We start from the raw sequence: 18,037 nt of genomic DNA, 5'->3' as shown, positions 1-18,037 counted from the left end.
CCAGTACCCATTGATAATACATATGCAGTACAGACTGTCCATTCACAATTGTGTCATGATTTATTGTTTTAATATTGCTTACACAGCACTGTATCAAAGCTCCTATACTGTAGCCAGAGCAAGATAAGTTACTTCTTACCTCAGCACCGGCAGAGATTGTAAGGAAACGGGACCAAACCTCCCGAGTGGCGCAGTGGTCTAAGGCACTGCATCGCAGTGCTAGCTGTGCCACTAGAGATCCTGGTTCGAATCCAGGCTCTGTCCTAGCCGGCCGCGACCAGGAGACCCATGGGGCGGCGCACAATTGGCCCAATGTCGTCCAGGGTAGGGGAGGGAATGGCTGGCAGGGGTGTAGCTCAGTTGGTAGAGCATGGCATTTGCAACGCCAGGGTTGTGGGTTCGATTCCCACGGGGGCCAGTATGAAAAATATAAAAATAATGTATGCACTCACTAACTGTAAGTTGCTCTGGATAAGAGCGTCTGCTAAATGACTAAAATGTACTTTTTTTGGAGTAGATAGCCATAGCGAATTTGCGAACGCAAGCAATATGCTAACTGGATAAGAGTCGTTCAATTTCTTGCTAGATAACCAAATGACACCTGCATCTCTAGCTGTGTATAGCCACTGAAAAACGATATGAGGGGAAAAAGTCAGTCACTCACCCACTCCTCCAATGGCATGACATGACATCCTCCTAGCAGCTAGCTATCTAGCTAATGTTAGACTCTGTGTTTTTAGCTTGCTACATAAATAGATACACTAGCCTATTAGCCACGTTATGACTGACGTGATCACTGCCCTTGCTAGTTTTATTGTATTGACATTCCCAGCCGTAGTTACATTTGTCAGTTTTTGTCCAGAATATTGAGTAATTGAAACTGAAACAGTGCATCCCGAATGGAGGCAGCAAACAATGTACCAGGCCAGCTGTGATTTACAACCTGATAGCAATATTTTTTGGACTACCAAGAAATGTATTGGTGAATTATATTAATCATGCATTGAACTGCATCCATCTATTCTGCCAACAATGCCTTCCTGTACGTCATGGAATGTCGAGTCAAAAACTGGGAATTTGATATTTTTACTGATATTATGATTGTCTGTTTGTTTCAAATCTGCAAAGTAGTTAAAATGCTGTCAGTTCCACTTTAAACTTTAGGTCACCAGTTACTTTGTGTGCTAAACATGAAATGTTTTTTGCAATGGGAAGTAATAGTTGTACATTTCGATTGGGAAATGCTTAATGGTTGCGTTTTTGTATTCTTATGATTGTGACTTACTGGCTTATTATGTCTGAGTTTATGGACTGCTTATCCTAGAACATCATGCTGTGTGTAACTGCTGTCTTTCCAGCAGCCCTATGCAGTGGTGTAGTGGTGCCTGGAGAAGTAGGTATACTCACATTTTGCCAAAAAGTTCCCAAAACGGCCCGCCCAGCGAAGGAAAGGCACCCTGTCTGAAAACTCCTATGTTTTCCTATGATTTTGTTATGAGTTTTCCTATAGATTTTTCAGATTTTCACTCTCAAAATCACACCTTTTTTTAATAGACAAAAGGCACAAATGTAATGGTCTAAGTCCACAACAATACTTAAACCACATCAATCTGATTGGGTGGCCCTGTCAGGGCCTGTGTCCACCCAGGCCCATCCATGTCTACGCCCCTGATGCAAACAGCGCATGATGACAATTGCGCATCACAAATAGCCTACTAACCAACACTTATGACAAAACTTTTTCAATACCAGGTTTGCATACCCATTCTTGTCTTAGTTAGCATTTACTGGTAGATATCATACATTGAAACGTCTTTCGTACCATACCGGCTACTGAAGTCATTCTTCCGTGAGCTGCTCCATGCCAAAACCAGTTGAGAGCTGCACACTCTTGCTGCCTGCAGATTATATTCCGCTGTAACTAGGCTATGTGTGCAGCGCGCATGTGAATATATTTCACGTGCTTTGCGATTGTGTAGGCTACTTTGTGCATTATGTCTCTATTGTACTACATAATTGATCAATCGTATACCTCCGCTACACTACTTTGATACGCATCAGTAGGGATTAAGAAGTGAGTATACGCAATGTGGATATATACGGTTTATACCTGCGTATACCCTCCACTACACCACTGGCCCTTTTGTGTTTTACAAAAAGTGCACTACATGAGTGCGCTGGTATTACGGTTGCTGTCCTTTCAGAATCACGAACCTGTCACACACTGAAGGCCTATAGGTTAGGGTTAGGGTTATATGTATTTAACCTTTAAAATTCACCAGAAACAACAATTTGAAGTAAAAAAAAATAATATTATCTCACAAATATCTTACAACCCCCCCCCCCCCCAACATTGTTGTCTGCAGACTCCTCTTAATGATGTTCCCTTCAAATGAAAGGACAAAGGCCACAGACCGACAATGATCTTCTCTTACTACTATAACTATTCAAACTAGGGCTGGCACAATTACCGTATAACCGTACATCCGTGTAACCACCGGTTATGGATGAAGATCGTCATGAAAAAAAAATTACTCATAACCGTAATTATTTTTTTATTTTTTTATGGGAGTGAACAGCTGACTGAAGTCTGGACGGCTGGGCATTTGTGCAGTCGAGTTTGTTTCTGTGGTAACATGGACTCTTAACAACTTGCTGAAACGTTGTTGCTGCTTGCTGAAACAAACAAGTCTTCGGTTGCCTCCCCCACAATGCAGCAGCAGCACAAACATAAATATAATTAATAGAACGGGCTTGGGACCTCTAACCCTGGCAATTTGACTGGTAAACTCATTGGTACACTCGCAATGGCTGCCTGATATTGTGATGCAATAATTTCCAAGGTAATGTAGAATGTTCATTCAAATTATTTTAACTGATGTGGATCATGCAATGGAAGAAATGTTTTGTAATATCAGTTGAGTTTAATCAACAAGTCACATCACATATTGATGGGTACACTTCCTGCTTTTACTTCCTGCTTTGCTCCTATGGGTACACTCGCAATGGCCACCAGTCCACCCATTATGCCACCGTTGACTTGAATGGGGACGCCCGATCAATTCATTCTATTTCTATGGCAGCACATGCCATCAGGAGCGAAAATGTGTCAAAAAAATATGTAAATTTTTACTTAAAAAATGCTATTCTAATGGTTATTACGGAGACCTCGGTCATTTGGCTGGCCAATTACCGTCATCCAAAATTCCATGACTGACTCAAACTAATTCAAACGGAGTTCACCCCTCTGTCTGGATGTCAATAAAGTCTCTTCATTCTGTAATAAAAAGATGCAGTGAAGTGAGTGTGTTGTGTAACTTGTGTTCCTTGAGGAAGTATGCAACTAACTGTATGATACGTACTTTGTGTTCCTATAGTACAGAACTATGCAACTGTATGATGCTGTACTTTGGATCAGGTTTGACAATCTCAGCACACAATCTAGGGTGAGACTGACTGATCATTCCAATAGCTACAGTAAGTGGACATTCTTTAAAAGGAAAATGCCACTCAAAAATCCACTCAATATTCTTTTTTTTTTTTTTGGCATTTTGCATCAGCATGATGATGTGGCAATTGACACTTTGCTTCTTGAAAGTTTAATATCTTGAAAACCTGACTGCTGACATGCAAAACATTTTGGGACTGTATCAACAGTGGACTAATGAAAAAAATACCAGAAGATAGTTTTTGAGTGGATTTTTCCTTTAACTATAGTCAAACAAACGAGACTGGGATTGTAACACAATGTATGTGAGGAAGAGAGAGGAGAGAAAGGCATAAACTAGCAGTATTCTAGTAATGAGCATCCGCGTTAGCATTATCGTGTGTGTGTGTGTCTGTGTGTGAGAAAACATCTCATTAGAGAGCATGAGCTCACACCTGCTGTTAACAGGAAAACCCACCATGAGGGAGTGGTGTTAAAAACCACACACACATAGACACACACACACACACCTCCACCCTCAATGCATGTTCCCAACAGCCTCGTTACTTCAGTGCTCAAAGACTTGTGTTATGCCTTTGAATTAGTGAGTGATTTCCCTCCTACAGTAAACCTCCAGGTGATTTTTTGACCTGCGATAGCAGCAGACTGTTCAGCAGTAAACCCAGTAACCTAGAGAAAGTGGGTTTGTAGGCTGTAATTTCATAACTGGCTATTATGCATGAGCTGAGAGGAGTGTGGTCACATACAGTGCCTTCAGAAAGTATTCATACCCCTTAACTTATTCCATATTTTGTTGTGTTATAGCCTGAATTCAAAAACTAGATTTTTTTTCTCACCCAACTACACACAATACCCTATAATGACAATTTTTTTTGCAGTATTACTTTAGTGCCTAGTTGAAAACAGGATGCATGTTTCGGAATATTTTATTCTGTACATACTTTTTTTCACTCTGTCAATTAGGTTAGTATTGTGGAGTAACTACAATGTTGTTGATCCATCCTCAGTTTTGTTCTATCACAGCCATTAAACGCTGTTTTAAACTCACCATTGGTGAAATCACTGAGCGTTTTCCTTCCTCTCCGGCAGCTGAGTTAGGAAGGACGCCTGTATTTTTGTAGTGACTAGGTGTATTGATACACCATCCAAAGTGTAATAAATAACTTCACCATGCTCAAAGGGATATTCAATGTCTGCTTTATTTTTACCCATCTACCAATAGGTGCCCTTCTTTGTGAGGCATTGGAAAACCTTCCTGGTCTTTGTGATGTAATCTGTGTTTGAAATTCACTGCTCAACTGAGGGACCTTACAGATAATTGTATGTGTGGGTTACAGAGATGAGGTAGTCATTCAGAAATCATGTTAAACACTATTATTGCACACAGAGTGAGTCCAAGCAACGTATTATGTGACTTGTTAAGCACATTTATACTCCTGAACTTATTTAGGCATGCATAACAAAGGGGTTGAATACTTACGGACTCAAGACATTTCAGCTTTTCATTTTTAATTAATTTGTAAACATTTCTAAAAACATAATTCCATTTTGACAGTATGGGGTATTGTGTGTAGGCCAGTGACAAAAAATCTCAATTTAATCAATTTTAAATGTAGGCTGTAACACAACAAAATGTGGAAATTGTTAAAGGGTGTGAATACTTTCTGAAGGCACTGTATATATGGGAGAAAGTGTGTTTATTGGTATTTTTTGTCTTCAGGTTATGACAATGAACAATGTGTCAATAATACTACACAGTTCATGGACATCCCACACTGTCTTGTGTGTCAAAGACTGATATGTCGACAATAAACGAACGTGCACAAGTAATTGTGTGTGTGGATGTAAATATTTCAGAATAAATGACAGGTGAATGACAGCCATGAGAAGTAGATCAAGGGTCAGGGTTAAAGTGATGATGTAAAATGGAGAACCAGAGTTATAATTGTGTGTGTGGGTCTAAAATCTATAATGATCAGGTGAGTGAATGCCATTAGAACTGGGTCAGGGTTAGCCTGCATATAGAATCTTTATAGAATATTTTTTATTTTGTTGCCAATTATGCCATTTAGCAGACATTTTTATCCAAAGCGACTTACAGTCATGCATGCATACATTTAACATACGGGTGGTCCCGGGAATTAAACCCACTATCCTGGTGCCATGCTCTACCAACTGAGCTACAAAGGACCATACTGTATATGGGTTTGAGATGTGAGTGTCGTGATGTTGTATAGCATGGAGGCTGGAGGTTAGAGTGAAACCGTATAATTGGAGTCAGAGGTTAGAGTTAATTGGTTTAAAATGGAGGAACAGAGTTACTCACACGAGAGGTTTCTCCATGCGGCTGCCCAGCGATCCCACCACCTCTCCCAACGTACAGAACGCCTGGCCAAGGAAGTCCTACAGAAACAGAGACAGAGATACGAGTTCTATATATTTGGACACATTCTGGTGAAGTGGAAGATATAGGAGACACACACACGCATGCATGGGTGCACACATCCACACAAACCACACAGCGGACTCCCATCCAATAGTGTGCATAGAATACTCTTTATGAAACATGACATTGACATTAATACATTGAATCACGTTTGGGGGGGGCGAGGGACCCTTGTGATTCTATTATCCAGTGTCTGGAAAAAGACCAACACTTTATAATGGAATCTCACTGTGGTCTCCTCTGACCACACTGTCTAGTATAAGCAGTGTGTGCTGTATAATCCCTAAAGGTTTTATAGCCCACTTATTTCCAGCGTGCCCCAGCAGCCAGACCTGGGTTGAAATACTATTTGAAATACTTGAAGCGTTTGCTCTAGCCTGCCTTGGTTATCAAATGGTCAGTTTATCAGTTTTAGGATTATTCTATTGGTTCCATTGCGGCAAGCAAACTCAATCAAAACCTAGATAAAGTATTTGAAAAGACTTCAAATAGTATTCGAACCCAGGTCTGATTTCCACTCCAGCTCCACTAGCACACCTGCCCTGCCTGCCTGCCTGCCTGCCTGCCTGCCTGCCTGCCTGCCTGCCTGCCTGCCTGCCTGCCTGCCTGTCTGTCTGTCTGTCTGTCTGTCTGTCTGTCTGTCTGTCTGTCTGTCTGTCTGTCTGTCTGTCTGTCTGTCTGTCTGTCTGTCTGTCTCTCTCTCTCTCTCTCTCTCCTCTCATGTTAACACAGTAAAGGTTTATCTCCAGTGGATTTCCCCAGAGGGATGGCCAGGGCTGGCTAAGCAGCCTCTAAAACCGCCAAGTGTGTCATTCCCAGCCTGAGATTATTGATTCCACCCTGTTTTTATGCCTGATCGAGGAAGTGAGGGAAGGAGAGCGAGAGACAGAGACAGAGCGAGAGAGAAAGATTGGGGGCGGAGGGGAGGAGAGAGAGAGAGGGATAGGGAGCGAGAATTATGTTGTATCCAGCGTGAACATCTGTGAAATTGGGGTAGACAGTTCCAGAATGGAGGACCAGTGAGAAAAGCCTTGTAACTAACAGTGTGTGTGATGTGCATGTGTGTGTGCATGCGTGTCTGTGTGTGCTAGGGTCCCTGGTTGACTACCTTTAGGGATAAACAATGTGACTACAACGTTAATGCAACGTGTTTTACGCAAACATGACAGGCAGTGGACCAGGGGATATGGGCTTTATTATAGCGTTAAAATAGTACCAACAGCAACAGGTAGAGGATAATCTCTTGTACTTCCCACATCAAATAATTGTGGAAAAATTGCAGTTATTTTCCATGACTGCATAGCATTGATGGCAAAGGTGATTGGCCCACATCACAGTGACCACTCCCGCTCTTATCCTTTCACCATGGAAAATATTACACACTGCTCGCTATGTACACATTGTTAGAATACTAATCTAAAACATTACCAAACAGATTATCAACTACATATTAGTCAGATGATGGTAAATACAGCTATGCATGTCACATGCCATGTGAAAAGCCAACATATAAAGTCTGTCCAAATAACAGAAAAGGTATCCCTTAAGGTCAAACATGTAATAACTCGTTCTCATGTTCTCATTGTTTGTGTTTCTCTAATGACCTTCATCCTTAAGCGTTTGTTTGCCAAACAAAGTCTAATCAGACCATGTGATTTCTCTGCAATTTGGGAAGACTGCTTTTTCAAAATTGCCAAAGCAAAACCAGGAGAGCGCAAAGGGTGAAATGTGACTAAGATAAGATAGGACAGGGAAATAAATGCTATATGAATCTAGTCAATCATAGTATGAAATGATAGGAGGAACATGAGCATTTTGCTAATAGCAGGCTGAGCTTATGGTGATCTTTAGGTAAGATAATGCCAGGATAATGTAGGGTAATAGTGGGATAATGCTTTCAGTCCAGTGAGTCCAATGTAATCAGTGTCATTTGAGACCATAATTAGAAATATTAAATGGTTTAGAAAGGCAGCATCACAAATCCTGATTGGTATGGATGTGTTCTGAAGGGTCATGTCATTCCCCAAACTTTCTAATTAACCTCTGGACATGCCCCCTCTACTGCCAACTCACCACACCTGAACTCACTCTGACAATCACCATTCCTCTCCCTTCCTCAGCTATAAATGCAGTTTGTTCCCATTTCCATGTGTCATTTTGTTGAGTTTAAATAAGTGCCTTTTCATGTGTTATTGGAGATTGTATAATGCTAACTTTGTCAACTTCCTAGCCTGTATATCTAATTATATATATATATATATATATATATATATATATATATATATATATATATATATATATATACAGTGGGGAGAACAAGTATTTGATACACTGCCGATTTTGCAGGTTTTCCTACTTACAAAGCATGTAGAGGTCTGTCATTTTTATCATAGGTACACTTCAACTGTGAGAGACGGAATCTAAAACAAAAATCCAGAAAATCACATTGTATGATTTTTAAGTAATTAATTTGCATTTTATTGCATGACATAAGTATTTGATACATCAGAAAAGCAGAACTTAATATTTGGTACATAAACCTTTGTTTGCAATTACAGAGATCATACGTTTCCTGTAGGTCTTGACCAGGTTTGCACACACTGCAGCAGGGATTTTGGCCCACTCCTCCATACAGACCTTCTCCAGATCCTTCAGGTTTCGGGGCTGTCGCTGGGCAATACGGACTTTCAGCTCCCTCCAAAGATTTTCTATTGGTTTCAGGTCTGGAGACTGGCTAGGCCACTCCAGGACCTTGAGATGCTTCTTACGGAGCCACTCCTTAGTTGCCCTGGCTGTGTGTTTTGGGTCGTTGTCATGCTGGAAGACCCAGCCACGACCTATCTTCAATGCTTTTACTGAGGGAAGGAGGTTGTTGGCCAAGATCTCGCGATACATGTCACCATCCATCCTCCCCTCAATACGGTGCAGTTGTCCTGTCCCCTTTGCAGAAAAGCATCCCCAAAGAATTATGTTTCCACCTCCATGCTTCACGGTTGGGATGGTGTTCTTGGGGTTGTACTCATCCTTCTTCTTCCTCCAAACACGGCGAGTGGAGTTTAGACCAAAAAGCTCTATTTTTGTCTCAACAGACCAAATGACCTTCTCCCATTCCTCCTCTGGATCATCCAGATGGTCATTGGCAAACTTCAGACGGTCCTGGACATGCGTTGGCTTGAGCAGGGGGACCTTGCGTGCGCTGCAGGATTTTAATCCATGACGGCGTAGTGTGTTACTAATGGTTTTCTTTGAGACTGTGGTCCCAGCTCTCTTCAGGTCATTGACCAGGTCCTGCCGTGTAGTTCTGGGCTGATCCCTCACCTTCCTCATGATCATTGATGCCCCACGAGGTGAGATCTTGCATGGAGCTCCAGACCGAGGGTGATTGACCGTCATCTTGAACTTCTTCCATTTTCTAATAATTGCGCCAATTGTTGCCTTCTCACCAAGCTGCTTGCCTATTGTCCTGTAGCCCATCCCAGCCTTGTGCAGGTCTACAATTTTATCCCTGATGTCCTTACACAGCTCTCTGGTCTTGGCCATTGTGGAGAGGTTGGAGTCTGTTTGATTGAGTGTGTGGACAGGTGTCTTTTATACAGGTAACGAGTTCAAACAGGTGCAGTTAATACAGGTAATGAGTGGAGAACAGGAGGGCTTCTTAAAGAAAAACTAACAGGTCTGTGAGAGCCGGAATTCTTACTGGTTGGTAGGTGATCAAATACTTATGTCATGCAATAAAATGCAAATTAATTACTTAAAAATCATAAAATGTGATTTTCTGGATTTTTGTTTTAGATTCCGTCTCTCACAGTTGAAGTGTAATTATGATAAAAATTACAGACCTCTACATGCTTTGTAAGTAGGAAAACCTGCAAAATCGGCAGTGTATCAAATACTTGTTCTCCCCACTGTGTATATATATAGTATGTGGTCACCTGCTTGTCGAACATCTCATTCCAAAATCAAGGGCATTACTATGGAGTTGGTCACCCCTTTGCTGCTATAACAGCCTCCACTCTTCTGGAAAGGCTTTCCACAAGATGTTGGAACATTGCTGCAGGGACCTGCTTCCATTCAGCCACAAGAGCATTAGTGAGGTCAGGCACTGATGTTGGGCGATGAGGCCTGGCTCGCAGTCGGGGTTCCAATTCATCCCAAAAGTGTCTGATGAGGCTGAGGTCAGGGCTCTGTGCAGGCCAGTCAAGTTCTTCCACACCGATCTCGACAAACCAATTCTGTATGGACCTCGCTTTGTGCACGGAGGCATTGTCATGCTGAAACAGGAAAGGGCCTTCCCCAAACTGTTGGAAGCACAGAATCGTCTAGAATGTCATTGTATGCTGTAGCGTTAAGATTTCCCTTCACTGGAACTAAGTGGCCTAGCCTGAACCATGAAAAACGTCTCCAGACCATTATTCCTCTTCCACCTAACTTTATAGTTGGCACTATGCATTGGGGCAGGTAGCGTTCTCCTGGCATCCGCCAAAACCAGATTAGTCCGTCGGACTGCCAGATGGTGAAGCGTGATTCACCACTCCAGCCGACGCTTGGCATTGCGCATGGTCATCTTAGGCTTGTGTGCGGCTGCTCGGCCATGGAAACCCATTTCATTAAGCTCCCGACGAACAGTTATTGTGCTGATGTTGCATCCAGAGGCAGTTTGGAACTCGGTAGTAAGTGTTGCAACCGAGGACAGACGATTTTTATGCACTTCAGCACTCTGCGGTCTACAGTGCCTTGCAAAAGTCAAAAGTATTCATCCCCCTTGGCGTTTTTCCTATTTTGTTGCATTACAACCTGTCATTTAAATGGATTTTTATTTGGATTTCATGTAATGGACATACACAAAATAGTCCAAATTGGTGAAGTGAAATGAAAAAAAATACTTGTTCTAAAAAATAAATAACGGAAAAGTGGTGCGTGCATATGTATTCATCCCCTTTGCTATGAAGCTCCTAAATAAGATATGGTGCAACCTTCAGAAGTCACATAATTAGTTAAATAAAGTTCACCTGTGTGCAATCTAAGTGTTACATGATCTGTCACATGATCTCAGTATACATACAGTGGGGAAAAAAAGTATTTAGTCAGCCACCAATTGTGCAAGTTCTCCCACTTAAAAAGATGAGAGAGGCCTGTAATTTTCATCATAGGTACACGTCAACTACGACAGACAAATTGAGAAGAAAAAAATCCTGAAAATCACATTGTAGGTTTTTTAATGAATTTATTTGCAAATTATGGTGGAAAATAAGTATTTGGTCACCTACAAACAAGCAAGATTTCTGGCACTCACAGACCTGTAACTTCTTCTTTAAGAGGCTCCTCTGTACTCCACTTGTTACCTGTATTAATGGCACCTGTTTGAACTTGTTATCAGTATAAAAGACACCTGTCCACAACCTCAAACAGTCACACTCCAAACTCCACTATGGCCAAGACCAAAGAGCTGTCAAAGGACACCAGAAACAAAATTGTAGACCTGCACCAGGCTGGGAAGACTGAATCTGCAATAGGTAAGTAGCTTGGTTTGAAGAAATCAACTGTGGGAGCAATTATTAGGAAATGGAAGACATACAAGACCACTGATAATCTCCCTCGATCTGGGGCTCCACGCAAGATCTCACCCCGTGGGGTCAAAATGATCACAAGAACGGTGAGCAGAAATCCCAGAACCACACGGGGGGACCTAGTGAATGACCTGCAGAGAGCTGGGACCAAAGTAACAAAGCCTACCATCAGTAACACACTTGTCACGGTTTCGGCCGAGGCTGCTCCTCCTCCTTGTTCGGGCAGGTTTCGGCGGTCGTCGTCGCCGGAGTACTAGCTGCCACCGATCTATGTTTCATGTTTGTTTGGTTTTGTCTTGATGTTGTACACCTGTGTCTAGTTAGTCCTCGTTAGTGTCCTATTTAGTTCTCGTTGTGTGTGTTGGGTGTTGTGTGTGATTGCTCCTCTGTTTGGTGTTCTGAGCTACGTATCTTCCCTCCGTTGTTTGGAGAGGTTTTCGCACATGTGAGTGCGCCTTTTGTTTGACGCCTGTGTGCGCCTTTATTTCACCTCCGGGCTTATGGTTCTCGTGTATTACGTGAATAACTCACTAAAGTCTTTTGGACTAAGCTTCTGCGTCCTGCGCTTGATTCCTGCACCACACCCACCATCAGCACCCCTGACAACACTACGCCGCCAGGGACTCAAATCCTGCAGTGCAAGCCGTGTCCCCCTGCTTAAGCCAGTACATGTCCAGGCCTGTCTGAAGTTTGCTAGAGTGCATTTGGATGATCCAGAAGAGGATTGGGAGAATGTCATATGGTCAAATGAAACCAAAATAGAACTTTTTGGTAAAAACTCAACTCGTCGTGTTTGGAGGACAAAGAATGCTGAGTTGCATCCAAAGAACACCATACACACTGTGAAGCATGGGGGTGGAAACATCATGCTTTGGGGCTGTTTTTCTGCAAAGGGACCAGGACGACTGATCCGTGTAAAGGAAAGAATGAATGGGGCCATGTATCGTGAGATTTTGAGTGAAAACCTCCTTCCATCAGCAAGGGCATTGAAGATGAAACGTGGCTGGGTCTTTCAGCATGACAATGATCCCAAACACACCGCCCGGGCAACGAAGGAGTGGCTTCGTAAGAAGCATTTCAAGGTCCTGGAGTTGCCTAGCCAGATCTCAACCCCATAGAAAATCTTTGGAGGGAGTTGAAAGTCTGTGTTGCCCAGCGACAGCCCCAAAACATCACTGCTCTAGAGGAGATCTGCATGGAGGAATGGGCCAAAATACCAGCAACAGTGTGTGAAAACCTTGTGAAGACTTACAGAAAACGTTTGACCTGTGTCATTGCCAACAAAGGGTATATAACAAAGTATTGAGAAACTTTTGTTATTGACCAAATACTTATTTTCCACCATAATTTGCAAATAAATTCATTAAAAATCATACAATGTGATTTTCTGGATTTTTTTTCTCATTTTGTCTGTCATAGTTGACATGTACCTATGATGAAAATTACAGGCCTCTCTCATCTTTTTAAGTGGGAGAACTTGCACAATTGGTGGCTGACTAAATACTTTTTTCCCCCACTGTACACCTGTTCTGAAAGTCCCCAGAGTCTGCAACACCACTAAGCAAGGGGCACCACCAAGCAAGCGGCACCATGAAGACCAAGGAGCTCTCCAAACAGGTCAGGGACAAAGTTGTGGAGAAGTACAGATCAGGGTTGGGTAAAAAAATTAAATAAACTTTGAACATCCCACGGAGCACCATTAAATCCATGATAAAAAAATTGAAAGAATATGGCACCACAACAAACCTACCAAGAGAGGGCCGCCCACCAACACTCACAGACCAGGCAAGGAGGGCATTAATCAGAGAGGCAACAAAGAGACCAAAGATAACCCTGAAGGAGCTGCAAAGCTCCACAGCGGAGATTGGAGTATCTGTCCATAGGACCACTTTAAGCCGTACACTCCACAAAGCTGGGCTTTATGGAAGGAATGATGGATACAGGGACATTCTTTAGGGAAACCTGTTTCAGTCTTCCAGAGATTTGAGACTGGGACGGAGGTTCACCTTCCAGCAGGACAATGACCCTAAGCATACTCCTTAAGCAACACTCGAGTGGTTTAAGGGGAAACATTTAAATGTCTTGGAATGGCCTAGTCAAAGCCCAGATCTCAATCCAATTGAGAATCTGTGGTATGACTTAAAGATTGCTGTACACCAGCGGAACCCATCCAACTTGAAGGAGCTGGAGCAGTTTTGCCTGGAAGAATGGGCAATAATCCCAGTGGCTAGATGTGCCAAGCTTATAGAGACATACCCCAAGAGACGCTGTAATTGCTGCAAAAGGTGGCTCTACAAGTATTGACTTTGGGGGGGGGTGAATAGATATGCACGCTCAAGTTTTCTGTTTTTTTGTCTTATTTATTGTTTGTTTCACAAGAAAAAATGTTTTGCATCTTCAAAGTGGTAGGCATGTTGTGTAAATCAAATGATACAAACCCCCTAAAAAATCCATTTTAATTCCAGGTTGTAAGGCAACAAAATAGGAAAAATGCCAAGGGGGTGAATACTTTCGCAAGCCACTGTATGGACATTGCATGGCTGTGTGCATGGCTGTGTGTTCAGATGACCCAGATGCTAAGCTACAGGACTGTTTTGCTAGCACAGACTGGAAAATGTTCCAGGATTCATCCGATGGCATTGAGCAGTATACCACATCACTCACCGATATCATCAATAGGTAGATTGATGACGTTGTCCCCACAGTGACCGTACGTACATACCCCAACCAGAAGCGATGAATTACAGGTAACATCCGCACTGAGCTAAAGGGTAGAGCTGCCGCTTTCAAGGAGCGGGACACTAACCCGGATGCTTATAAGAAATAACGCTATGACCTCCGACGAACCATCAAACAGGCAAAGTGTCAATAAAGGATTAAGATTGTATCCTACTACACCGGCTCTGATGCCCGTCGGATGTGGCATAGCTTGCAAACTATTACAGACTACAAAGGGCTAAATTAATTATATGCAAGCAACACTGAAGCATGCATGAGAGCACCAGCTGTTGCGGACGACTGTGTTATCACGCTCTCCGTAGCCGATGTGAGTAAAACCTTTAAACAGGTCAACATGGGGTGGCAGGTAGCTTAGTGGTTAAGAGCGTTGTGCCAGTAACCGAAAGGTAGCTGGTTCTAATCCCCAAGCCAACTAGGTGAAAAATCTGTCGATGTGCCCTTGAGCAAGGCACTTAACCCTAATTGCTCCTGTAAGTCGCTCTGGATAAGAGCGTCTGCTAAATGTCTAAAATGTAAACATTAACAAGACGGATTACCAGGACGTGTACTCAGAGCATGCGCTGACCAACTGGCAAATGTCTTCACTGACATTTTCAACCTGTCTCTGACCGAGTCAGTAATACCTACATATTCCAAGCAGACCACCATAGTCCCTGTGCCTAAGAACGCCAAGGTAACCTGCCTAAATTACTACCGACCCTTCCGTAGCCATGAAGTGCTTTGAAAGGCTGGTCATGGCTCACATCAACACCATCATCTCAGAAAACCTAGACCCACTCCAATTTGCACATCGCCTCCACAGATGACGCAATCTCTATTGCACTCCACACTGCCCTTTCCCACCTGGACAAAAAGAACACCTACGTGAGAATGCTGTTCATTGACTACAGCACAGCGTTCAACACCATAGTGCCCTCAATGCTCATCACTAAGCTAAGGATCCTGGGACTAAACACCTCCCTCTGCAACTGGATCCTGGACTTCCTGACGGGCCGCCCCCAGGTGGTAAGGGTAGGCAACAACACATCTGCTATGCTGATCCTCAACATGGGAGCCCCCCAGGGGTGCGTGCTTAGTCCCCTCCTTTACTCCCTGTTCACCCACGACTGCGTGGCCAAGCACGACTCCAACACCATCATTAAGTTTGCAGTTTCTGTGCAACTTCCAACGCGCATTTACTATGAACACTGAGGCTGTACCCGCTTTAAGTTACAGTTTTAACAGTGGCCAAGTAGGCTGCTGTGGCTATTTGATCATAATGTAGGTCTACCAGAGTGGCCTACCATCAAAAACAATGGAGAAAATGTGTTATTAGCCCAGTTATAGATCATTTGTAGTCAGCAATAGGGGAGTGATTGCTTCTACAAGAGCACAAAACGTATACATTTCTAGACATCTTTGAAAAGCGAGTCAGGTGAAGAGCTTCTTTTTTAATTGTCTTAAAGGGGCAGTGTTGTATTTTGAGACAGGCTTGAATAAGCTAAGGAGCCAATAGGCAGATGGTAGCATAATTTGTCTGATTATCTGTAATAATGGTATGGCAATAATAATGCATTTTATTTTGTAAAGTGGTTTCTTGCATCAAACAACACAACATTTTCAGTCACCTCCTTGTCTGAAGGACAAGTGGATAAACAGGTTGTCAATCCCTGCATGTATGTTTTTCCCATAACATTTTAACATGGAAATAGCTGTTATTTCAGTAGCAGCAAATGTGTGGTGTTCAATGTAGGCCTACATACCATGAGACTTTTGAAAAACATACATGCAGCAGTCCCTCCTGCAGCAAAGCACCCCCACAGCATGATGCTGCCACCCCCGTGCTTCACGGTTGGGATGGTGTTCTTCGGCTTGCAAGGAACCCCCTTTTTCCTCCAAACATAACGATGGTCATTATGGCCAAACAGTTATATTTTTGTTTCATCAGACCAGAGGACATTTCTCCAAAAAGTATGATCTTTGTCCCCATGTGCAGTTGCAAACCGTATTCTGGCTTTTTTATGGCGGTTTTGGAGCAGTGGCTTCTTCCTTGCTGAGCGGCCTTTCAGGTTATGTCGATATAGGACTCGTTTTACTGTGGATATAGATACTTTTGTACCGGTTTCCTCCAGCATCTTCACAAGGTCCTTTGCTGTTGTTCTGTGATTGATTTGCACTTTTCGCACCAAAGTACTTTCATCTCTAGGAGACAGAACGCGTCTCCTTCCTGAGCGGTATGATGGCTGCGTGGTCCCATGGTGTTTATACTTGCGTACTATTGTTTTTACAGATGAACGTAGTACCGTCAGGCATTTGGAAATTGCTCCCAAGGATGAACCAGACTTGTGGAGGTCTACAATGTTTTTTCTGAGGTCTTGGCTGATTTCTTTTGATTTTCCCATGATGTCAAGCAAAGAGGCACTGAGTTTGAAGGTAGGCCTTGAAATACATCCAGAGGTACACCTCCAATTGACTCAAATGATGTCAATTAGCCTATCAGAAGCTTCTAAAGCCATGACATCATTTTCTGGAATTTTCCAAGCTGTTTAAAGGCACAGTCAACTTAGTGTATGTAAACTTCTGACCCACTGGAATTGTGATACAGTGAATTATAAGTGAAATAATCTGTCTGTAAACAATTGTTGGAAAAATTACTTGTGTCATGCACAAAGTAGATGTCCTAACCGAATTGCCAAAACTATAGTTTGTTAACAAGAAATTTGTGGAGTGGTTGAAAAATGAGTTTTAATGACTCCAACCTAAGTGTATGTAAACTTCCGACTTCAACTGTATACACCCTGAGTTCCTTAGTTATTGGTGATGTCCTTTGTTCCTGTTAGCCCTGTTTGTTATACCTTTTTACATTCTCCTATCATGGCACTTTGCTTTGTGTATTTCCTAATATGTTGTATCTCCTTTGTATCCTCCAGAACCACACAACCTACCGGCCTTACAAGCCATTCTATATCTCCATCCTTTTCCCCATGTGCTCCTGTGTCCTTGTGCTGTGTCTTTGTTAGTTTAATAATAAAATAACCAAAACTGGAAACCTTATCTTCAACCATCATTCCTGTATTCTTACAGATGGACCATAGTTGCAATATCACTCCTCTACCTAGCCTAAGACTCAGTCCACCCTAGTTATTTTCTTTAGATGGCAAAATCAACGTATCTGAATCAGGTGTTAGAGTTGGGCTGGCAGGAAAGCCTGCACACATGCGGCCCTTGCTCTAGGACTATTTCCATTCAACTTATTTTAATTCAATGGGGTCAATCTCTGAACAGGTGTCCAAGGCGAAAGTACAGAACTCAAACTCCTTGGGGGGAGCTAGCAGACAGAGATACATTAGTGGAATAGAGTGGTGTGCAGAAGAGAGAAAGGGACCACATGAATGAGCAATTCCCCGCGCTTGTGACAGGCACAGATGGGGTCCTTGTGGAAAGAATGCAGCGGGTAATCTACATCTCTTATTCTAGATTTTGTAAGTCAGATAAGATCAAAATAGATCCCATCGAGACGTGTGTGTGTGCCTGCCTGCCTACCTACCTGCATGCCTGCCTGCCTGCCTGCCTGCCAGCCTGCCTGTCTATCTGTCTCTCTGTCTGTCTGTCTGCCTGCCAGTGTCTGTTTGTGTTTGTCTGTCTACCTGCCCGTCTATCTAAATGTAAATAAAATAATTGCATTATAAAGAAGAATCAGGGTTTATTGTGTGTCAACAAAGACAAAGTGATGGCATTGTTACATTAAATTAAAATCTGTGTGATTTTATTCACAGTGATGACAATAGACAGGCGAGGGGCAGGGAGGGTAGAGAACACACAGCGCATCACATGGAACTGAGAGCGAACGAGAGCGCG

General features: G+C 42.7%; 1 protein-coding gene across 1 annotated transcript in view; it reads right to left on the bottom strand.

The window, feature by feature from the left end:
- The window catches only part of LOC311129132 (copine-8-like), a 126,634-nt gene that overhangs the window by 63,011 nt on the left and 45,586 nt on the right, over window positions 1–18,037 (bottom strand). Inside the window, exon 6 of the mRNA XM_084161424.1 lies at window positions 5,775–5,851. Coding sequence (XP_084017550.1) covers window positions 5,775–5,851 — 77 coding nt within the window. The remainder of the gene's footprint in view (window positions 1–5,774; window positions 5,852–18,037) is intronic.

This window comes from Coregonus lavaretus, assembly GCF_964263955.1.
Source record: "Coregonus lavaretus genome assembly, chromosome: 5".
Taxonomy (NCBI): Eukaryota; Metazoa; Chordata; class Actinopteri; order Salmoniformes; family Salmonidae; genus Coregonus; species Coregonus lavaretus.
This window is presented reverse-complemented; position numbering and strand designations above follow the sequence as displayed.